The 23,605-nt window shown below is 46.4% G+C and overlaps 1 protein-coding gene across 1 annotated transcript; it reads left to right on the top strand.

Moving 5' to 3' along the window:
• Window positions 1–652: 652 nt before the first annotated feature.
• On the top strand, window positions 653–23,215 carry LOC111140251 (rho GTPase-activating protein 17-like). The gene is made up of 9 exons (XM_022492567.1): window positions 653–714; window positions 3,855–3,959; window positions 9,395–9,468; window positions 10,593–10,704; window positions 10,962–11,038; window positions 14,328–14,439; window positions 17,847–17,915; window positions 18,075–18,156; window positions 22,945–23,215. Exons 2-9 carry the CDS (start codon window positions 3,885–3,887, stop codon window positions 23,148–23,150), a joined length of 807 nt encoding a protein of 268 aa, XP_022348275.1. The 5' UTR covers window positions 653–714; window positions 3,855–3,884; the 3' UTR covers window positions 23,151–23,215.
• The last annotated feature ends 390 nt before the right edge of the window (window positions 23,216–23,605 follow it).

The raw sequence follows: 23,605 nt of genomic DNA on the forward strand, positions 1-23,605 counted from the left end.
CTGGAAAGGTCTATGGGGTTAATGTAGTTAATGGTATTTGGAAGGCATAGGTGGAGGAAAGCTGAAAATACGGTTTCTTTTTAAAGGCGAGATGAGATACTGGAAAGAGAGAATGCTCAGATGTTACCATCTTGAGTGGGTATTGTTGAATCCTGTTCCTGGATTTGTGACAAACCTGTTTCAGTAAGGCCGTGAAACTCAGAAATGATCATTTTAAGAAATGAAGTTTAAGCTTCTCTAAGCAGGCTTTTCCCAAAGGGTGGTCTGTGGGTCTGGGGCCATTGAATTCTGGGCAGGAGGGGCTTCTTCAGAATGCAGCAGGACCTTGTCCTGGACCTGCTAAATTAGAATAGAGGTGGGACCTGGAAACTGGCATTTTATATCAGCACACTCCCCCCGCCCCCCTGCCAGGGATTCTGTACAGCCCACGTGGGGGAGCCATTGGTCTCGATCCTTGATTCTTGTTTAGGGTTGCCATTTTCTGCAAACTTTGGTTTTCTTTGGTTTTGCTTAAGCAGCCCTCTGATGTAAACATAGGTGGAATTTCTCCCCACGTTATCATTCATTCCTGCCTGTTTTGTTTTAAGCTCCAGGATGATTATTACTGAATTTCCTGAGTTGCTTTGCATTTCTGGATTCCAAACTCTGAACTTTTGATTTTCCCCCCTCCACAGAGCCGAGAAAACAGAAGTCCTCAGTGAAGATCTGTTACAGGTAATAAAAATCTTTTTCAGGTGCTTTGTTTAAAGAGGAAAACCAAACCAAACCAAATCTCGTAGGTGAGAATGGAAGCAGATGGATGGATGGACATATGTGTGTATGTGTGTATTCTCTGACGAAACAGAATAAAATAAAACGGATCAGTGTGGTTCTGATCCTTAAAAAGAGCAGTTGGGCTGTGTGGTGATGGAAAAGGGATCTGAAACTCTGGTGTCATGTTATGAAGTTCAGATGGGGCTAGTCCTGCTTTCAAGTGCCAGGTGTTGGGGTGGGGTATATGGGCCAGTTCACTGGCACTGCGGCCTGGTCACGGGTCCTGGGCAGGCAGAGGGACTGTTGTTTGCTGCTGGGATGGTGTCCTAGATGGGACAGGCCCTGCCAGCTGTGGCGGAGGGCCCCACTGGCTCCAACCTAGAGTTTCCACTTCTCCTTCCCTTTCACGCTGTTGTTCCCCAGTTCTGGGCTGAGCTGGGTCCCGAGGGACTTAGAGTCTCAGTGACAATGACCAGATCTGGCAGAACTGCTCTGAGGCCCTGAGGTGGTCTGCCACCCACCTGGATGTCTTTTCCTCTCCATAGAGAGGGGTGTTTCCTGTGGGGACCTCAGCCAGGGCTCCTGCACTTCATCTCTCAACAGGCTTCCTGAACTCTGAGGCTCGGAGTTTCTCCCAGAAGGCCTGGGACCCTTTATACACATGCCTTCGCTCCACCTCAGAACCTCCCCTCCCCCGCTCACCGCAGAGCACACTGGGAAGGACAGAGCCCCTCCTGCACTGAGGTTTCTCTGAAGCCTCCTTGCTCGTGTCATTTCCATAACCCACAGTAGGTGTGTGCACTTGACCCCAGAAGACCAAAGATCTGCTCCCAGGTGACACTCCGTCTCTCCCTAGGGAGAGAAGGAGCTAGCATGGTTTAGAAGAATGTGGCTTGTACCACCCCGTGTCAGAACATCCTTCTCAATTATGACAGCCGGCCACAGGTACAAGATTTTAAGAGCACCCCTCCCCCCCCCTTTTTTTAAAGGACAGAAGTTTTTATTAAGGATTAGAAGGTTTTTTTTTCCCCCCAGATTTATTAGACAATCATGTTCTTAATAATATTTCCTCACTGGCTTTTACCATGTATTTCAACTTCATTTTCAGACTTCCAGCAATGTTGTTTGGTATTAGTTAACCTTTAACTTGACTGGGTTTTCATGTCCATGTTCTGTCTCCCACATCCCGCATCAGTAAACACATGATCTCATTGAATCCTTGAAGCCCCAAGATGCAGCCCAAGGGCCTCTCAGGCAGTTCAAGGATGGCAGAGTTCCCATAGAAGGCAGGCGGCAACGGTCTGTGCTTGTCTCTTTGCCGGTACATCCACTGGGGACCCAAGAGTGTGCCAGTTTCTAGGAACACCTCAGTTCATGACACGGATACTTACTCCACATCTGCCATCATTGCTACAGATGGTTTCCCCCTTCTTTGACTATAAAGAAAGAGAGTAATGGGTAAAAGTGTGGAACCTTCCTACCCAGGTCTGCCCTTGACTCGCTCTGTGGCCTCAGAGATTTATTGAACCTCCCTGTGCCCCAGTTTCCACTTCTCTAAAATGAAGATAATGGCTATATCCACCCCATAAGGTTATTAGCAGGAGTTAATGGGTTAAACAGGAAAGCAGGAGGGATGGATACCAAGCCACAGAGATTTGTTTGTTTGTTTCTGGTGTGAAACTTCCCTGAATTTGCTCTGTGTGCCCCTGCCTCTTAGATCAGTTCAGGAGGCTCTATTTTGCCTCTTGTTTTTCACTGTTAAGTTTATTTTGCTCGTGTGGCAATTCCCTGGGAGGCTGTGAATCCCGGGAGGGTGAGAACCTCAACTTATTTACTATTGTTTTTCTACTACCTTGCCCAGAGACGGGATGCATACTTGTCCTTTCAACAGATATTAAATGAACACCTTATATTTGCGAACCAGATAGCATTCCAGGCACTCGGGAGAAGTCAGTGAACAAAAGACACGGAGGCCCCCGTTCCTGTGAACTTGACAGTTTTCTCGTGGCAATCAGAATCAAAGTGAAATGATGGGTGCTCTTGTTTATTTTGGTTTTGATTTTGCCTGTTTTCTTGGCAAGTAAAGAGTGTGTATTATTTTTCCAGTGTTTTAAAATCTGGTCATTATAAGATCGGGGGGAGGTGATGTGGCATCTGCTCCTTATATGCCTGCCAGATCAGGGTCCTGGTGGTCGGGCCTTGGCTCTGAAGAAAAGCTGCTGGGGCAGTGAGGACCTTCAAGGAAGAAACACAGAACCATAACACTGGGCAAAATATTGTAGGGTAATAATGCATTCTGTTTTGAATTTGTTGATTTTTCTTTAAAATAGAAAGCATCCCTAAGGGCCTGCACTCAGTCTTAATGAGTCATCAGAATACACATTTTTGGCATTCCTTCCCGTGAAAAGCAGCTCTCTTTGCCATAAACAGCCATATCCCAGCAATAACATTTTGGGAAGCTAAATCGTGATGCGTGGGTCCCCTTAGTCGGTATTTCTTACTCTTGGCTGTCCCTTCTGCTTTAGAGGTTTATTCAGAACAAAACAAAAACAAAGCCAAAAACCCATCCTAAACCCAATAAGGAGCCATTTTGAAGATACTGACCTTGCGTGGAAATTGCAGAACTTTGATTCTGGTCCCTCAGCCTGATGTCCTGTGCATGGAAGGCATGGTCGCCATCTGCGGGAGATCGCTTCTGAATGTCCCTGTGATTGTTTCCGCTTGGCAGTGGGACTGGGCCTGAGGTGTGCACCTGCATTCCCGCAGGCTGGAGCCCGGGCTTTGCGGGCACTGTGGTGTGTAACTGGGCTGCCACCACTCTTTCTGATGGCAGGTTTTGGTCCAGACTCCACTCCCTCCCTGCGTGCAGATTTAGCCCTTGAGAGATGGAAACCCCTCCCACACCCGGAATTATTTGGCCCCAAATATCAGTAGTGAGAATCGCTGGTGTAAGTGAATGGGAACCATTTCCACGTCCACCCAAGAGCTGAACACTTAGACCATGGGATGCTTTTCCTGCCTGCGTGCCAGCGCCATGGAGGAAGAGGCTGGATGTGTTCTTCAGCCCCTTGCAAATGGCTCATTTGTCTCTGTTTTGTCAGATCGAGCGGCGCCTGGACACGGTTCGGTCAATGTGTCACCATTCGCACAAGCGTCTGATGGCATGTTTCCAGGGCCAGCACGGCACCGATGCTGAGAGGAGATACGTGAGTAGCGGATGTGACTCGGGGCCGTGGTCCTTGCGTCTCTGTGATGCTTTGCACGCGGCAGCCCGTTGGTTTTCCTCAAGCAGGAGCAGCAGCGTTGCCTTGCTGATTTATACCTTGTATTGCCATTTACTCTCATGCCATCTGCCTGACCAGAACGTTCTTTTGTGCCTAAGATGTTGCTGAGCCAGGGGCACCTGGGTGGCTCAGTGGGTTAAAGCCTCTGCCTTCGGCTCAGGTCATGATCCCAGGGTCCTAGGATCGAGCCCCAAATCGGGCTCTCTGCTCAGCAGGAAGCCTGCTTCCCTCCTCTCTCTCTGCCTGCCTCTCTGCCTACTTGTGATCTCTGTCTGTCAAATAAATAAATAAGATCTTAAAAAAAAAAAAAAAAAAAAAAGACATTGCTGATCCAAAAGCCCTGCTCACACTGAATTTTCTCCAGGTGCTTTTAAAGACTTAGTGAGCCATTTGTCATTGATACGACAGATGTCTGTTAGGAATGCTTTGATGGCAAAAAAGCTGAAAGCCTGTCTTAAATGGACTTGGAAAATGGACATAATTTATTGGCTTACTAACTGAAACGTCCAAAAGCTGGGGTGGACTTGAGGTAAAACTTGGGCTAGCATTTCAGTGGTTTGACCAGAACCCTACTTTCTTTCCTTCTGTCCCCTCTGTCTTCTTCATTGTCTGCTTTATCCCTACATGGGCTCCTCTCAGTGGTCACAGGTTGGCCACCAGCAGCTTCCATGAGCTGCTTGCTTCCTTGTGCGTGTCTGGCAGAAATAGAAAGCGTGCTTCAGTAGTTTTCTTAATGGAGTGGGAAATCTTCTTTTTCCAGGTCCTTGGCAAGTAGAAACCACCTCCCATTGCATTGGTCCATATTGAGCCATATTTCCCATTCCTGAACATTCCCATTCCACCCTGGTTACTGTGGGCAGGGGTGAGGTTGGAGAGGAGATGTGGTGTGCTGGTTGGCTTAAGCTAATTGGGGCCCAGCCCTAGAGTGTGGGCTTCAGAGCCACTTCCAGCTCACAGGCTTTATTGACCCCCGGGTGAATCCCTAAGAGAAGTCAGGATGCTGTCGTAGAGAGGAAGAGGGCTGAACTCCAGGAGAACCGTCGAATGTGTCCATCCATTTCCTCCTGTGCCACCAGCAACAGTGGTCATGGGGCCATCCCGTCCTTGGGTTTACGAGATCCGGACTCAGCTGCATATGCTAACCCTTGGAAGCCCACATACCATTAAGGTGATAGTTTCAGGGGCATCCTGGGAAGCTGTGATTTGCCGCAGTGTTTTGTCTGTCACCGGATGTCTCAAAAGGAAGAACTGGCATGTGGGTGATCTGTGTCACCCTTTGATTTTTCCTACAGACATCTATGGGACATCGAGACAACAGGGTTCTTCCTCTCTTGTGCAATACTTGCTCAGCTGCAGTAGTTATAGACCAGCGAGTGGAACTTTGCGCACACCCACGATTGTAGGAATGTCTGCTGCAGGTCCAGTCCCACAGAACTGGAGCCAGTTCCCTGGTCCTGTCCCCACGGCTCCTCTCCTCTTGCCATGGCTTCTGTTCTACCGATCCTTTTCACACGGTACCCTAAGGCTCTGTCCTTCTCCTTATTCCCCCAGCCACATTCCTTGGGCCACCTCCTCTGTTCTCATGGCTTCTGGCTGGTGTGTTTATGCCAGCGACTTCTAAACCATCTCAACCAAGCAAAAACACTTCCTTCCCCAGATGTCTATTTCAGCATGCGTGACCAGTTCTTCCTTCTGTGTTGACTCTCAAGTTCCACCCACCCTATTATGCAAGCCAGAAACTGTAGGGTTACTTTAGGTTCCCTTTCCTTTTATCCTCACCCTCCCATAGCTGCTTGATGAGCAAGTCCTGTGATTGGGAATATCTTTTGAATTCCTCACCTCCACTCCCATCTCTGCCACCTTTGCCTTAAAGCAAAACCTGATTACCTCTCACCTGGACAGTGAGGTCATTCCCTCAGCTTCAATTCCTGCCTCTGGTTCCCTTGTTTTCCAGCCTGTCTCCAGCCAGATCACCAGAATGTTCTGAAATGTCATCTTCCTGCCTGGAAAAAAAAAAAAAAAAATCTTAGCTTCATGGTTCTCAAGAAGGACCACAAGGACACCCCTGGGGAGATTTGGAAAAATGTAGAGACACTTTGGGTTGCTGTAGGAACTGGGGAACACTTTTGGTGTTTGGAGGGAGGGGACCAATATGCCAAACATTCTGCAGTGCCTGGAGGGGTAATTCCACACCGGAAGTGGCCCCTAATGCCCATGGTGCCTCTTTCAAGGGGGCGCTGGCTGCTTCCCGTTGGTGGGATTAATAGTCCAAGCTCTTCAGCATGACAAGCCCTTCATAATCTGACCCCATTTCCCCTGACAGTCCCGGTGTCTCCCGCTTCCTCCCATTCGTACTTGTGCCTTGTCCTTCATGTTGTTATGTCTGGTCGTTCCCTCTGACTGCTTGAAGACACAACCTGGGTGTCCCATATACTCCTTAAAAACAAACAAACAAGTATTTATCAAATGCCTACAGTATACAAGTGCTAGAGACAGAAGATGAAGAAGAGGTAGTCTCCACCTTAAAGGTGCTCACAGCCTGGTGGGGAGAGACGCGCAAAGGGATCATTATAAAATGACATGTGTAGCAAAGTGTGCACGGGGCATCATGGGAGGACCAAGAATGGGGCATCACAGGACGAGAGAAGTAGTCAGGCAAGGCTTCCTGGAGGAGGTGGTAGCCCCACAATAAAGGAGGGCAATGAGTGGCAGGCGATGGGCATATGCTAGGCAACAGGGGCAAAGGTGCCCAACCCTCATTTCTAAAACCTAATGCCAGAGGCTTCCTTTTCCAGCCTCAGACAGAAGAGCCAAAGACAGGGCTCTGAGGCTGTCTACACTGTGCACGTGGGAGGAGCAGTCACCATAGAAACGATAGAAGATAGGTGACCACAGAGGTCGTACAATGCGGAGAAAACAGCAGCAGCCTCTAGGGCCCTAGAATACACAGGAGGAGCCTCTCAGAGGCTCGCATGTGTGTGAAGAGACAAGACTCGGAGGCAGTGGTTTTCCCAGTCTAAGACCTGGACACGGCAGAGCTCATGCTGTGCGTCCTGTGAGACCTGGAGTGACTGCTTTTTGTGTAGTTGGCACACATTTTATGAATTATGACTTTAGAACTTTTTAAATGAATCCCTGGCGATAAAAAAGCTGCCTGTGCCTTGGCAGTGTGCAGCTGTGATCGTGGAGGAGCATGGCGGTGGTCGATAGCATCTTCATCAAGGAGCCCAGGGTTAAGTAAGCACAATGTCCTTATTTGTATACATCAAAAACAGGATTGTCGCAGCTTTGGGGTCAGAGCCTGCAAACCACAGGGCTCTCTGATACTTGCAAAGTAGACTCACTCTTTTTATGATTTTTTTTTTTTTTTTTTTGTCCAGAGCTCCGGAGTGGCACAAAGTATATTTCTCCTGATTATTGCATTTATCCTAGATTTAAATTCCCTCAGAAAGTCAGCATTACTGGGGTGCCTGGGTGCATTGCTGTGCGTCCAGCTCTTGGTTTTCGCTCAGGTCATGGTCTCGGGGTCATGAGATCAGGCCCCACGTTGGGCTCCGTGCTCAGCACAGAGTCTGCTTGAGATCCTCTCTCCCCCTCCCTCTCCTTCTGTCCCTCCCCACCCCTGTCTGCATGCTCACTCTCTCTATCTCTCAAATAAAATGAATAAACCTTAAAAAGAAAGAAAAAGGCAGGCAGCATTATGAAAATGTCTGAATTACGCTCACCATGTTCAAGGCACGCTGCCCGTTTTCTCCTGTTTTCCTAGTCTTGAAGTGTAGAATCTGGGAATGTCTCCTTGTGGGGCAGGTGAGGCCTGCTATTTAGTTACCTGAAAACAACTTGAGAAGATAAGAGATGGGTAAATACAGTTGTTGTTGTTTATCTTGGCATTTCAAATACTGTTTTGAATAGTATATTTATAGTATATTTAGTATAAATAGTATAAATAGCATATTTATATATAGTATATTTCACCATATTTACATGGTGAAAAATCCAGTATGTACAGGAGAAGGTAAAGCGAGGTCTGTCCCAGTCCTGTTCCCCGGGCACCCTGCTGCCCTCTCCGAATGACCAGCACTGGTAGTTTCTTGTGTAGCCCTCCAGAGACATTCTCTACAATGCAAGCAAATGTGGTGCAAGTATTGCACGGAACCCTCTGAAAGCAGGGAAGGCAGGTGACATGCGACAGGTCAAGGCTCAACAGTGCCACGGCAGTATGGACCCTGTGTCTTTGCCGTGAGGGCCCTTTATACTGGGGAGGCAAAGCCGCTTGGAGCCCTGCAGCACTGAACGCGGGTTTTTTTGTTAGCAGATTGTGTTATCGCCAGCCCCTGGTACTTTCCAGGCCCCTTCGACCCATATTCTGAGATGAGCCATCAGCCCGTGGTGGCAAGGCCCTAACCCTGGGCTCAGGCCATGGGCACGGGGTTCTGGCTCTGGGGCCCCTCACTGGGGTGCCTGGCCAGTCCACCTGACCTCCCCGGGCTTCAGGTCCCTTGGCTGGACAATTAGAACATTAATTAGAGGATCGTTATGGTCATTTCCAGCTGAACAAGGAATCACTAATAGGCTTTGGGCTCAAATACCTTAAAAAAACCTTTTTCAGACATTTAGCCAGATATTTTTAGATACTTAACTGAAGCTATTTCGTTATGATTACAGCCAAATTAAGAGCCAGTTTAAGAATGAGTATTCTTAGGGCACCTAGGTAGCAATGTTGTCTAAATGACCAACTCTTGGTTTTGGCTCAGGTCATGATCTCAGGGTCGTGAGATCGAGCCCTGTGTCAGGCTCAGCACGGAGTCTGCTTAAGACTCTCCCTCTCCCTCTGCTCCTCCCTGCTCTCTCTCCCTCTCTCTCTCTCTCAAAATAAATAAATAAATCTTAAGAAAGAATGAATATTTTAGCAAAAGTTTTTGAAATTAAGCATTTTATTTTACGTATTTGTTATGATCATCAGAGAGCAAAGTCTGTGTCTTCTGTTCCCAGTATCTGGGACACAATATGCACTTAAGTAATTAAAAATGACAGCTAACAGCAACCACAACAATACTAGCAGTCAGCACATACTGAGCACTTACCGCGTGCTGGGCACTTGACGTTGAACGTCTCCTTAGACGGACAGCCCTGGGACACCTGTGTTGTTACCATGCCTCTGTATTACCCAGGCATGAGGACATGGACATAGAGCTCACATAGCTTCTGCCTTCGAGACCAGAACCTGAATCCAGACAGGCTCTGTCTTACCTGTGTGGTTTTCCTGGAGGAGAAATTACTGAAGGGTGACCTGAAGCAGGTCTTCAAGAACGGGTGTCAATAATAGTGAAACCAACACACTGTCTTCTGCCTTCCAGAAAAAACTCCCGCTGACCGCTCTCGCTCAGAACATGCAAGAAGCATCAACTCAACTGGAAGAATCTCTGCTGGGGTAAGAGTTGGCTGCTTTCAGGGAGAGAGCGCAGAGCCCCGTGGGTCAGCGGGGGTGGGGGGGCAGCCATCTGTGTGACAGGGTGACTATGAGTGTGACGGTGTGGCTCATCCACCAGGAGAACAGTGCAGTGTCTGTGGGGAAAAAGTGGGGTCCAGGCCACTGGGATGGTAGAGAATCTTCCATTTAGTGGGAGCAGGGCTGGAGACAGACTGAAAAGGCTGCGAGCAAAAGTGATCGATAGGGTCCATATTTATTTCCCTGAGCTTGGGTATAAAGAACGGATCTCTTTGCTGTTCCAGCTGTTGACTCAGGTTTACAACTGACCAGTCTGACCAGTCCCTTCTGGTCCTTAAGAGTCACTTCCTAGGGGACACCTCGGTGGCTCAGTTGGTTAAACATCCGCCTTCGGCTCATGTCATGATCCCAGAGTCTTGGGATTGAGCCCCATGTCAGGCTCCCTGCTCAGCGGGGAGTCTGCTTCTCCCTCCCCCTCTGCTGCTCCCCCCCCCCCCCCCCCCGCTGCTTGTGCTCTCTCTTTCTCTCATGCTTTCTCTCTCTCTCAAATAAATAAAATCTTAAAAAACAAAAACAAAAACAGGGGTACCTCGGTGGCTCAGCCGGTTAAGCGTCTGCCTTCGGCCCAGGTCATGATCCCAGGGTCCTGGGATCAAGCCTCACATCAGGCTCCCTGCTCAGCAGGGAGTCTGCTTCTCCCCATCCTTCTGCCCCCTCCCCCGCTCATGCTCTCTGTCTTCTGCTCTTTCTCTCAAATAAATAAATAAAATATTTTAAAAAATAGAAAAATAAAAATAAAAAACAGATTCTTTGGCTACCTAAATTTAATATTTTGTACAATAACAGATGAAATGTCAACCATGCAAGATAGTTATCAATTCCATAGAGGCATAAGACACATTTGATAACATATATGTGTTAACAGTCTTTTTCATCCTAAAGCATAAATCTGTAGACTCACATTTTAGGCAATGCCCAAAACATATAACGTTTTTGAGGTTCTACGGCGTGGCCCCCTAATGCATTCCCATCACGTAGAGAGCCGAACTGGCCCAATACAGTAATGAGGTGCCTGATGCTTGTGGGGGTGTCTTGTGTTTTTAAAGGAAGATGCTGGAGACGTGTGGTGATGCCGAGAATCAGCTGGCTCTAGAACTTACACAGCATGAAGTCTTTGTTGAGAGAGAGATTGTGGAGCCTCTGTGCAGCATAGCAGAGGTGGGTGCTTTTGCCGGGAGGCACAGAAAAGCTAAGACTAGTGTGGGCTGCGTGGTGAATGGTTTGCTTGTGTCTATGATTTTAACAGTAACCAGTGGCATTGATGTATGCTTCTTTTTGGAAGTAAGGGGAATAAATTGAGGGTACAAAATCCTATGCCTACAAGAACAAGAGAAGTAAATAAGTATTGCCCTTTCAAATGTTAAGTTTAAAACCCCAAAGCTTATCCCATTCGATATGTGGTATGTTCTTCCTAGGTGGAGATTCCCAACATCCAAAAACAGAGGAAACAGCTCGCTAAATTGGTGTTAGACTGGGATTCGGTCAGAGCCAGGTAAGGTAGAGCTGTAAAAATAACCAATAATGCAGGACTATTGTCCCTCCCTCAGCAACCGTCTCGTCCCCAACACAGATGAGAGAAAGGCCAGTTGTTGGACAAGACGCAGGTTTCCAGACTCATGCACTTGACCTGTAGACCAAGTCACACCCACTTCCACCTGCTTTTTAGGGCTTATTCTCCCAAGCATGGCAATGGGGATGATGTTAGAACATCCTGTTCTTAGTGGATCAGCAATAAAAAGAGACAGGGGGAAAAAAAAAAGGAAAAAAGAAACTTAAGTAAATGTTTTAAGGGGAGAGGGGTCAGTGGCAGGATGTTCTACGAGTGTTCATTGCTTGGATAGGGGACCGTAGGAATAGATCTGTGATCTTAGCGGTTCTGAGGGTCCTGCCGTGTCCAGACTCCGTGTAGTTATGATACTTTCATGATCAAACACTGCTCTCAAGAGGGAGGAAATCCCATAGAACTAAGAACCCATCCCAGAGGGCTGCTGACTTGTGGGTTGATGCCTGATGACGATCTGCAGAGCCTCGTGGCAGGATTCCAGGCTAGCTCTGTCCACAAGGGCATTTGTATCAGTGACTTACATGGTTTTCTTCTCGGATGAGAGTGGGAAATAATGGAGGCAGCCACCCCGGCCCTGTCCTTTCTCAGACTTTATCACAAAGGTTGCTAAACTTTCTGTGAAGTATTTTCAGCTCTGCAACCCACGTGGTCCCTCTCACAGTTAATGAACTCTGCTGTTGTAGCATAGGAACAGCTCTGGATCATAAGTAAATGAAAGTGTGGCTGTCTCCCAATAAAACTTTATTTAAACAAGAAGTGGCTTTGTTAGCTCTCTGTTTTTGTTTGCTTTTGTTGTTGTTGTTGTTGTTATTGAAGAATAATTGGCACACAATGTTGTATTAGGTGCACAACATTGATTCGACAGTTCTATACGTTGCTCAGTGTTCATCACCTTAAGTGTCGCCCCCATCTGTCCCTGTACAGTGTTACTACAATTTTCTCGGCTGTACTGCCTATGCTGTGCTCTTCATCTCTGTAACTTACTTATTTGGTAACCGCGTTCACATTGCAGTCCTGTGAAGTGGATACGATTATTTCTCTTTGGCAGATACACGGAGAGACAGCCATCATTTCCTGAGCTTCTACCTGGGACATGTTTTTTTTTTTTTATTGCAGATTTAGAACATGGGTAGCAATTCTACAAGGCAACCTTTCCTCGTTTCTAAAATACCACTGAGTATCAATGCACCACTGATTTAAGATCTACTTTTTTGAGGGACGGGGTAGGGGGAGAAACACCACTCCATTCAATGTACAAATCACTTGTCCTGATTTAAGAAACATTGAGCTCATAAAAGGTAATGATCATGGTAAAAATAATTGCCACCACTTACCGGACACTTGCCACGTGTGAGGCCCTGAGCTCCGTGCATGGTCTGTCAGCTCACTTGATTCTTCCACCAGTTCCTATCATTCTGCTCATTCATGTTTTCGACAGATCTCATTTGGGTGCTTACTGTGTCAGACTCCATGCTAGGTACAAGTGCCAAGGCCCCTCAGGATAGGAGAGGGAACAGGGGTCAGTGGGTTAGTTCCTCTTGAAAAGAGACTTCTTTTATCAATCAGGGAGGGACCTGCACAAAGTACCCACATGACTTGCTTCATGCCTCAGAGAAGATAAACGTCTGAGCTAGGTCCCTGGCTTAAAGTCCACCATCTCATCTCCTTGTCACATGGACAGAATCATCTGGGCCAGGACTGGGAGTGGAGGCCACCCTGAGGTTGAAATTTTTTTTTTTTTTTTTTTTTTTTTTTTTCTCCAAATAAGGAAGCATGTTCTAATGGTTAATTAAATGAGGCTGTGAATGCTCCCTCACTAGAGTTGGTTGAGTGACATAATAGATGCTTATCTGCTAGAAGCTTCACATGTACGGTACATGTATCCTTGAGGGGATTTCAACACAGATTCTTGATCTGCATTCATGGTCTTGTCCACTTAACCAATCAAAGCAGGTATCAGAGAAACAGACAGTGGAATTTCTTTACTTCTTCCTGTGGCTCTTCCCTGGAGGAAAATGATCCTACCTAATGACTACTTACTGCTTATTTTCTAAGCAGGAATCAGTTATAAGGCAGATATAATCTGCACACACATATGCATGCATATGTATATGTATTTGCTCTCTCCCTGATTCCTTATGATGGTTCTGCAAGGCAGACGGTGTTGGCTGTCTTCGTGTTATAGATGAGTTTACTGAGGCACAGAGAGGTTAAGTCATCGCCCAAGGTCACACAGCTAGTGGCGGGAGAGCCAGGCTTCAGATTTGAGCATGTCTGACTCCAAAGTCCAGGCTCTGTGTGCTCACTATACAGCCTCACTAAGCTGAGCTTGGCAGACTCGCCGAAGCTCCACTGTGGGGAAGTGCCTCACATCAGGAGCTGGAGAGAAGGCAGAGCATACTGTTGGGGTGGGGTGGGGGGCACAGAGCAGCAGCTGGAAAGCTTGATGAATTGCTAGTATGGGTTTTCATCTCTATAATATCCATGTTTACATTGAAATTGCTGGCACTTTCCAGAATAGCACACATAATCCAGACTCAAACAGAAGGTCAAAGCGTACTTGAAAACCACACGGAGATTGTTTTAGATTACTGTTCCCCCTGTACTCGCCTATTCTTGCTATGGTATAATTCTTCCTTTTTTCAGTACTTCTCACCTACTGTAAAGGGAATGCGAATATTCCACGTGACAGTTCAGATTTGTTGAAAATTTGGTCTTTAGTATATTAATTCTAAGAACTGTTTTTTATTCTACAAGTTTTTGCTACCTCTGAATTGCTAGCTGCTTGACTGAAGTTCTGGGTTTTACATGATGGCAGTAATCACAGCTGAGGATGGTAGCAGGAAGAGTCATAGGAGCCCAAGAGGAGGACTGACTCCCAGTGGCACAGGAACATTCCAGGTCAAAGCAGGAAAGTGCAAGGGTGTTTCACTGCAAGGATGCCACGATTGGACAACACCAGAAAGGGGTTTTGCGACGTGATTTCCAGCAGTGGGGCATGTATGAGACAAGATGTGGTAGATTATATTCCGAGCAGATAGCTTTGCAAGAGTCCTGTCATGCTTGCTTCCATTCCTGGAGGATAAGCTCAAGAGAGGCTAGCATCCGATGTATGCTGTATGTTTTGGAGAAAATCTGTCTCCTTGAGGGCCCTGATTCTACAAGGTCGAGAATGTGCAGCTGCTTTTCAGATGCTGGTTGCCCCCATGTTTTGCAGGTGGAACCAGGCTCACAAATCTTCAGGAACCAACTTCCAGGGGCTTCCGTCAAAAATAGATACCCTAAAGGAAGAGATGGATGAAGCTGGAAATAAAGTAGAACTGTGCAAGGTACGAGACTTCCCTGATAAATAATAGTTGCATCAGCCTGGTTCTTGCAAATGACAGAGGAAAGGGTAAATCCTGCAGATTATTTAGTGTTTCACACAAGTCCTATCAGAATACTCTGCATGATAGGAAAGGTGGGTTTTAGTTTCTTCTTTATTTTCTAAGACCCTGTGTTACTTTATAATGAGAATAAGACTTTTTCAAAAAAAACTGAAGCAGCGGTGCCTGGGTGGCTCAGTTGGTTAAGCATCTGTCTCTGGCTTAGGTCATGATCCCAGAATCTTGGGATCAAGCCCCACATCAGGCTCCCTGCTCAGCAGAGATCCTACTTCTCTCTCCGCCCCTCCCCACCTCACTTATGCTCTCTCTCCCTCTCTCTCTCTTTCTCAAATAAATAAAATCTTTAAAAATTTTTTAAAAAATAAAATAAATTCGAGTAGGATTTTTTTTTAAATAACAAAAATATCTGAGCTTATTTAAAATAAAGAATAGGTGAAAAAAAATGGGTGGGAGAAAACCATAGCAAAACATACAAAGTTACACCAATTAAAACAGTGCACAACAGGGGTACCTGGCTGGTTCAGTCAGTGGAGTGTGTGATCCCAGTCTTGAGGTTGTGAATTTGAGCCCCACACTGAGTGTAGAGATTATTTAAAAATACATTTTTAAACTTTGTTTTTCAAGATTTTATTTATTTATTTATTTATATATAGAGAGAGCACACGCACACTAGCCAGGAGAGGAGCAGAGGTGGAGGGAGAGAGGAATCTTAAACAGACTCCCCACTGAGCCCTTTGTGGGACTTTATCTCACCACCCTGAGATCATGACCTAAGTCGAATCCAAGAGTCACACACTCAATGGACTGAGCCACCCAGGCAGCCCCCAAAATAAAATCTTTTTTAAAAAATGCACAAGAGAAAAAAAAAAAATGCACAAGAGGAAAAAAAAATGCACAAGAGGAAAAAAAAAGCACAGGAGCCACAAAAATAATCTGTGGAATAGCATAGGTTTTCTAGAATCAATGCTATTATTTTAAACAATTGAATATATAGTAAAGGGGGTCATTGTATATCCACAGAGAAGGAAAGGATTATTTTTAAATGTTGCTGGACAATTGGTTTGTAATGGGGAGAAATATAATTTTTTATCTCCTAAAATAAATTCAGATTAGATGGTTAAGTGACTACATCTATCTGTGAAGATAGCTCTTTATTCTAAATGTTATTTGAGGTGGTAAAGAAACAGGCTTTGGTGAATCTTAAGATCTGCGTTTTTCTTCGTCTTATTATTCATCATTTTCTGAAAATGGAGTCTATCCTTTCAGATAGTGTTAGGACTATAATATTTTAGTTTGTTTAGGTCATACTATAATTCATTCTTCAAGATAGTGAACTTTAAGATCAGTTAACTGCAGAGGCATGCCTGGGTGTCTCAGTGGGTTAAGCCTCTGCCTTTGGCTCAGGTCATGATCTCAGAGTCCTGGGATTGATACCCACATCGGGCTCTCTGCTCAGCAGGGAGTCTGCTCCCCCTCTCCCTGCCTGCTTCTCTGCCTGCCTGTGATCTCTATCAAATAAATAAATAAATAAATTAAAAAAAAAAAAAAGGTCAGTTAACTGCAGTAAAATGACTTTTTGAAAGTAATATAGTGGATAGGAATTAAAACTGAACTCACAAAGTCATGTCATACATAGCCTTTGCATTTAAAAAGATGATATTTGGATAAATGCTGCTGATAAAATAGTCTCATAATGGCTTATTCTTGTTCAGAAAAGTCGTAACTTCACTAATGTAATTACATAGCTTTCCTCAGATCCAGTCTAACCTGGATCTCAGCTATCGGGTACTTATCAGACATGAATTTGGCAGCGGTCTCAGGAGTCTGAGCTGGTGTGTTATGGGCTGATGTGTCTTCTCAACTTCCATGCCATGCCTTCTCATTTCAAATGGTGAAAATAGTTTGTCTCTTTTTATGTTAACTTCTGGGTAATTTCCTGAGATTTAAGTTCTTTTTTTCACTGATTTTCTCTTTAGCTAGGTCTTATCTACTTATAATTAATTAACATCGAGTTTTGACTTTCATTTACTGTGTTTTTCGGTTCTAATTCCTCAAAGCCAGCCTTCTTTGATGGTGGATTATTGTTTTTGCTGCTTCTTTCTTTTTTTTTTTTTAAGATTTTATTTATTTGACAGATAGTGCTTATTTCTTTTTAATGTTTAATCATTTTATATATACTTATCATAACAGTCTTTGGTAATTCTGTTTCCTCTGTGAGAGTGGTGGGCTTTTGCTTCATGGTGGATTGTTGCCTCCTGTGTTTTGCAATTTTGTATCATATGTTTTGCAATTTTGTATTGTCAGCTCATTTTAAGACTTTGTGGGACCCTTAGGTATTGGCAGTGATTCTCCCTAGAGAGTGTTACCAGTTTGAGATCTTTTTTTTTTTTTAAAGATTTTTACTTATTTATTTGAGAGAGGGAGAGAAAATGAGCAGGGGGGAGGGGCAGAGGGAGAGGGAAAAGCAGACTCCCCGCCAAGCTGGGAGCCCAATGCAGGGCTCAATCCTGGGACCCCGAGATCATGATCTGAGCTGAAATCAGAGAGTTAACCGACTGAGACACCTAGGTGCCACTTGAGGCCGTTCTTAACTAAATTTTCTCAGTTTGAGGATCCCTGGACCACACATACAGTAAACTCAAACTTCGGAGCCTCATGAAGGCAGATCTGTGTTTACAAAATCCAGGGTAATGTTTTTACTTTCCTAGACCAGAGCCCCATGCAAAACGCAGATACTCTAGTCTTCCCATACACTACTGAGCTCCACTTATGCCAGGTCTTTCCTCTACCTTTTCTTTTTTTCTTAATTCATTTTTCAAGTTTTTATTTATATATTTATTTTATACACATGTGGCAGTAAAAATATAACACTTCTTTCTCTCCTATTTTCACGTAGATGGCAACATAGCATACATAATGCTCTATACTTCACTTCTTGATAAGGAATATTAGTCATATATTTTGGAGATCCTCCCCTATCATTCCCCTAATAAGCTTCCTTATTTATTTATTTATTTTTGTCATCCCAGTTGATGGACATTTGTTTTTTTTAAGATTTTATTTATTTATTTGAGAGAGAGAGCAAGCATGAGTGGGGGGAGGGCCAGAGGAAGAGGGAGAAGCAGACTCTCCACTGAGCAGAGAGCCCTACACAGGGCTCGATCCCAGGACCCAGGATGATAACCTGACCTGAAGGCCAATGTTTAACCAGCTGAGCCATCCAGGTGCCCCACCAGTTGATGGACATTTAATCCATGGCTCATTCCATGACATTTTGCTCTAAGAGTCCACGAATACTAATTCTCAGATGCCATTTTATTCAGTGACCTGTCTTCCCTTCCACTCACCAGGATCAACTTGCCGCAGATATGTACAACTTTATGGCCAAAGAAGGGGAGTATGGCAAATTCTTTGTTACGGTAAGTACCTCGCCTTGCCGAAATATGAAAGCATTGTAAAAATTGAGTCATTTTAGCTTTTTTTGCAAAAGATTTCATTTTTGGTTTTGCTCAGCCATTGTGTGTGTGTCCATCCGATGCTAACGTTACTTTTGTTTTTGAATGTGGGTCTGTTCTCAGTTATTAGAAGCCCAAGCAGATTACCATAGAAAAGCATTAGCAGTCTTAGAAAAGGCCCTTCCCGAAATGCGAGCCCATCAAGGTAATGTAACCTGCGTGCTGGCTGATGCCCCCTTTCCTAAGCCTCTACCACTTCTGCCTCTGTTCTTCTTCCCCCTGACTCCTTTGCATGCCTCTCCTCTGGGTAACGCCTCTCTGCCTAGGAGAGTACTATCTCCCAGCATAATTTCATCTTTCCTTGCCACATTCTCTAATTTCTTCCAAACCTAGATTAACCTACTAATGGGACATTCGCAGCGGTTCTGACATCTTTAGTTGTGGAGAAAGCTGGACCCTTTGGGGATGGCTGCCTGCATGGGTCTTCCGGTCTTACCCTCTTCCAAGTCCGTTATTCAGTCCATTGGGTTCAATTCTGACCCTGTGATTCCAAGAGCATACATTCTGGGGAAGATACTGTGGACCTTCTGAAAGGAATTTTAGAAGCCAGTACTTGGGGGCCCATCATCAGCGTCACTGAATCATCAGGCCGTGACCCCTCCTTCCCCCTCTTCCTTGTGATCCCACAAGGCTCTGGTTCTTAGCATTCATATCTTGCCCACTGTACCCAGGCTCTCAGCCGACTTCACCCACACAAGTCATGAGTGGACTGAGCTTTCTCCTGATGCTTAGTTTTACCTGCACATTAAAGCTTTTGACTCTTAATTCTCTGATTTGCCATCAGGGCATCTCCCAGCAGAGATCATTAGACACAGCTGAGGCAGAAGTTGCCCTGTCTTCTTTGGCTATCTCATACTATCTTGCTTGCGTAGACCACACGTTGGGAGCTTAGTTTCCCCCTGCAGAATCTTTGGTATGGGCTGAAGAGGATCAAGCCGGGTGCTGAGTGTGGTGACTCTGTGATCTGGGAAGCGAGTCAGCAGGTATATGGGTGGGATGTTTGTGTTGGGGGGTGTGCACACTAACTGCCGTCCTCAAGGCTGTCACTTCTCCTAGTTTGAGGAGGGCCCCCACAGCTTCTGGCTTTGTGCATGAAAGGTTTTGGATGACAGAATTCGAAAATTCTATCTTGACCACCTGCATAGTCAGACCTTCAGCCATCTTGAGTAAATGCATCTGATTGACTCTTCCTAGGATGAGCTGCCCTTGCTTTCCTAAGTGATCTAACATCCTTGTTGGGGGATGATGAGGTTGAGTTGCAGTGCAAAGGAGTGAAGCTGCTGGCAAACATTCAGCCTTGCAAGGGGCAGGCTCTAGCGGGGCAAGTTCCAAATGCCAAGAGTGTGTATCTGTGGGATTACCTACCCTGTGCCTGGCCCTGTGTAGGACGGAATAGGAACCATCATCGTCTTAGACTTTGAATGCATTAAAGTCTGGTTTGGAGCTGACTGATAAGCATTAAAAAAGAGAAGATTGGGGTTCGTGAGCAGGTCTTTTTTTTCCCCCCTAAGACTTTATTGATTTATTTGAGAGAGAGAGAGCATGAGAGGGGAGAGGGGCAGAGGGAGAAGGAGAAGCTGACTCCCCGCTGAGCAGGGAGCCCAATGCGGGGCTTAGTCCCAGGACCCTGAGATCAAAACCTCGAGCTGAAGGCAGATGCTTAACTGACTGAGCCACCCAGGCACCCTGTAAACTTTTTTTTAACGATTTTTTTCCCCAAGGTTTTTTTTTGGGTTTTTTTTTTTTTAAACAATTATTTCCCCCCAAGTCTATTTTCCCTAGAGAAGTATGCCAGCAAGTGACAGGGAACAGGAAGAGGGCAGGGGGGAGGCTGAGAGTGGAACAAGGAGCAGGTGTGCGGAGCAGAAACCCAACAAAGGAAACATGATCCATCTTTCTCTCCAAGGTTGCCAAGCCTTGGGATTCAACCCCTTCCACTTCTGCTTGTCCTCCCATCTCCCTATTGTCTTAGTTCCTATCTTCCTCTTTCTTTTTCTTCTTCTGTTTTCAGAAAGACTCAGAGCATCCTTACAGTAGGAAAAAAAAACACCTTGACCCCACAGCACTGTACCCCTGCGCACCCCAATCTCACACGCACTGTCAGCCAACCCGACTTGGTACCTGCCTGTTCACAACACAGTGCCCTGTTCAGTCTCATTCTATTCTGTTCTTCTGGTAGGCTCTCTGAATGTCTCGTTTCCACCAGCCAGCCCTTCACACTGTGCACAGTCTTGCTTCTACTCCCAGTTACCCTTCTATTAAGAGTAAAAAATACTGCAGTTCCCAGTGGACCAGGCTCTTAATTGTTTGATTCTGGCATCTGATGTGGCTTGGGCTGTCTCTCCCTTGATGGAACGTGTGCCCCTCATTGCACCTGATTGTGTCTTCCATTGTTAGGGCTGTGTATGTCCCTTCCTCATCCCTTTGTCCCCAGAGTTCCCTCCTGGTGACAGCCCTCATGTCCCCCGTGTCTTCACCCTCATAGCCACCTCAGTGCTGGTTCCCTCTGAGACTCCTCTGGCTGTCCCCAGAAACTCCAATGCATCCCAGAAAGCAAGCTGATTCTTCCCCCAAAACCAGCTGTCTTTTTCTCCTCTGTGTCTCCTGGGTGCCACCTCCCTTCAAACCATGCAGACTTGACCTTGGAGCCATCTTGTCCTTCCTTCTCCATACCCTGTAGCTGGGGTCCATCTTTTCTGCCCTCTGCTGGGCCGTCTGCTCTGCTCACACCGTCCCCCCTTCTCTGGGCTCTTGTCACCTTGAGCAAGAGCTATGGAATCAAATGTAAATTCTGAGACTCAAGATCCTGGTCTTTTCTCAGCCCTTCTTCCTGGTCTGTTTCATTCAGAGCCCCCAGCTCCCTGCCTTGAAGCCAGCAGCAAACACTTTGTCTCCCAAGTCATTCTAATGTCTGTGGTCTGTGCCAGAAGTCGCAAACGGGTGTATCTCATTTTTCAAAAAATTGTGCCACCATTTAAACACCAGACACCTTCACATAACAATCCAATTTCTGGCTTCTCTTGAAAGTCCTGGAAGTCTGGCGACATGGGTCAGCAGGCACTAAGGGGGTGTTCAGGGCTGCCTTTCAGTGGACCCCCGCCCCCATCCTGACTCAGCACCTCAGGGGCCTCACCGGCCTCTGTGGGCACCCGCATCTGCGACCCTGATCTGTACCATTTTCTGGCCATGACTTAGCAAACATGTCTTGTCTTTTTAATGACTGTTGTATGTTTACATGTGTTTCGTCTTGTCTTCCCAGTTAGAAGGGTGGGGAGTCTCTGGGAACGTGGGGTGTCCACTGTTGATGAGGCCAGCCCCTTCGGGCAGTTTGGCTCAGGAGTTGTCTAGGTAACTGGTTCTCACGTCCTCCCTCTGCCAATGTTACACCAAGGTTGGGGGTGGGGCACACCATAGAGCATTAACTAGAAAGTTCCAGCAGGTGTTCAGAGGATAGGGTCAGGCATTCAGTGGCAGCGATGGCAGATGCCATTTGCAAAACTGCCCTGGGGGTTCTGATGTTCCCCCCAGGGGAGGGGCCTCATAGCCATTTTCTGCTTGTGTTGAGAATCATTTAATTCAAAGGGACAAAGTGTGCAGGGAAAGGACTGGCCTCTGAGAGGAATGTCACAGAGTTCTGTCTTCTGAGAAGGGCCAGACCCCCAGATGCTCTTGCTACCAGGGCTGGGGCCAGGATCAGAGATGAGGAGGACACCCACCTCCCTGGTCCTCACCCCTCTTCTACCTGGATCCCACTTGCTCTTTCCATCGATTTTAACCTTGTAAAAGCTCTTGGGTCCATGGACATGGGGGTTCCCTCTTTTTCCTTCCCCTGTGTGCAGATCACGTGATGGGGCCCGTCCCCGCTCTTCCACGTAGCTGAGGGTAAGGGGCACATCAGCGTCCTACTGCCTGCTTTGAACCTAAGGTTCGAACAGCAAAGTGGCTGTGTGACAGTTGTCCATTAACGGTGCCGAGAAGGACGCGAACCCTTCCCGTCTCTGGAAGAAACTAAGTGTTGCTCAGCAAAGTAGTTTCCACGGGCTGGTTTCCCCTCTTCTGCGTCTGTGTGCGTCTCAGGCAGCTGGGGATCCGTACGCACCCACCGGCGGGCCAAACCCAGTCAAAATGCCTCTCGTTCTAATGGAATATGTCCATTCACAAAATTCTTGTTTCTGTTTCACTGCTCTACTGTGCGTATTCCTGCTAAGCTGCCTCACACCTCTTGTGGAATGAAGCAGAGTATGTGACCCCAAAATAATAGAAACGATCGCTTTACTGCTGACGCAGGCTTCAGCCTCAGCTGCTTTGGGGCTGCAGATACCGCGTGGTTTCCTACTCGGAATGTTCGGGACCTGGCTGGGGCGATGGCACTCGTAGGCCCTGCATGTCCTGGACATATTGCGTTTAATACGAGTTCACATCGGCCGTCTTCCGGTCCTGTGTGATGACGCTTGGCTTTTGTTTAAAATCTTAAGAAGTTATTTCCTCTTTCATATTGAAGGAGTCTGTTTCTTGTCCTCGAGATAGAAGGCCAGTGGTGCTTTGCACGGTGAGAGTAAATTTCCTTCCAGTGAAATCCGTCTGCTCGGACGAATCCTCGGGTTAGGGTTAGCGCCAGGCGGCCCACTTGTCCCTTGCAGGAGCCCCCTCACGCCTTCTGCTCAACAGCTTCCCCTGGAGAGCGTTCAGGGCTCTGTTCTGAAAGTAACCCCCCAGCCTGGGACCTATTCTTGTTCTAGAAAATGGTAAATAACCAAAGCAAACAGAACAGATGCTTCCCCTTTTCCCAAGCCTCAACTACCAGCCTGCTTAAAAAAAAAAAATAAAAAAATAAAAAAATAAAAATTCCCCTTTGGTGGTTTGGGGAGAAAAGAAACTCCCCACTGATGCCATGAGATCGCTGAGAGTCTTACTGGATGGTTTGCTACTCTAGATAAGTGGGCGGAAAAGCCAGCCTTTGGGACGCCCTTGGAGGAACACCTGAAGCGGAGCGGCCGTGAGATTGCCCTGCCCATCGAAGCCTGCGTCATGTTGCTCCTGGAGACGGGCATGAAGGAGGAGGTGAGCGGCGCTCTGTGGCCCTGCCTGCCGCCGCCTACGCTGCATGGACTGACGGCTTTCCAGCTTCAGTTGCCATGACCCACATTTTAAATGGGGACCCTGCACATTTTACCTGGAACAGACACTATGAATGAAACGAGTTTCACAGAACATTTCCCTTTTCTGTGTGTGGTACTCTCTGACTTTCTTTTTCCCCACTTGATTGTTTCATTTTCGACTCTGGTTGTGATTTGTGACATTGAATTTCATTTTTTAAGAAAAGTTTTTACAAGATTTTATTTATGTATTCATAAGAGAGAGATAGAGAGGGAGACAGAGGCAGAGGGAGAAGCAGATTCCCTGTGGAGCAGGGAGCCAAATATGGGACTTGAACCCAAGGCTCTCAGATCACAACATGAGCTGAAGGCAGATGCTCAACCAGTTGAGCCACCCAGGTGCCCTAGTGCCCCTTAATGTTTTAAAAGGTTTTACTTATTTGTTTGAGAAAGAGAGAGAGAGAGAGAGAGAGAGAAGGAGAGCACAGAGGGAGAGTG

This window comes from Enhydra lutris, unplaced genomic scaffold (assembly GCF_002288905.1).
Source record: "Enhydra lutris kenyoni isolate GAN:26980312 unplaced genomic scaffold, ASM228890v2 scaffoldscaffold309, whole genome shotgun sequence".
NCBI classification, from domain to species: domain Eukaryota; kingdom Metazoa; phylum Chordata; class Mammalia; order Carnivora; family Mustelidae; genus Enhydra; species Enhydra lutris.

Excerpts from the sequence above, each read along its gene's own strand:
- LOC111140251 (XM_022492567.1), top strand. The coding sequence starts at position 3,885 with ATGTGTCACCATTCGCACAAGCGTCTGATGGCATGTTTCCAGGGCCAG. Across the intron at positions 10,705-10,961 it reads CTCTGTGCAGCATAGCAGAG|GTGGAGATTCCCAACATCCA; the intron begins GTGGGTGCTTTT and ends TGTTCTTCCTAG. Across the intron at positions 17,916-18,074 it reads ATGGCAAATTCTTTGTTACG|TTATTAGAAGCCCAAGCAGA; the intron begins GTAAGTACCTCG and ends GTCTGTTCTCAG.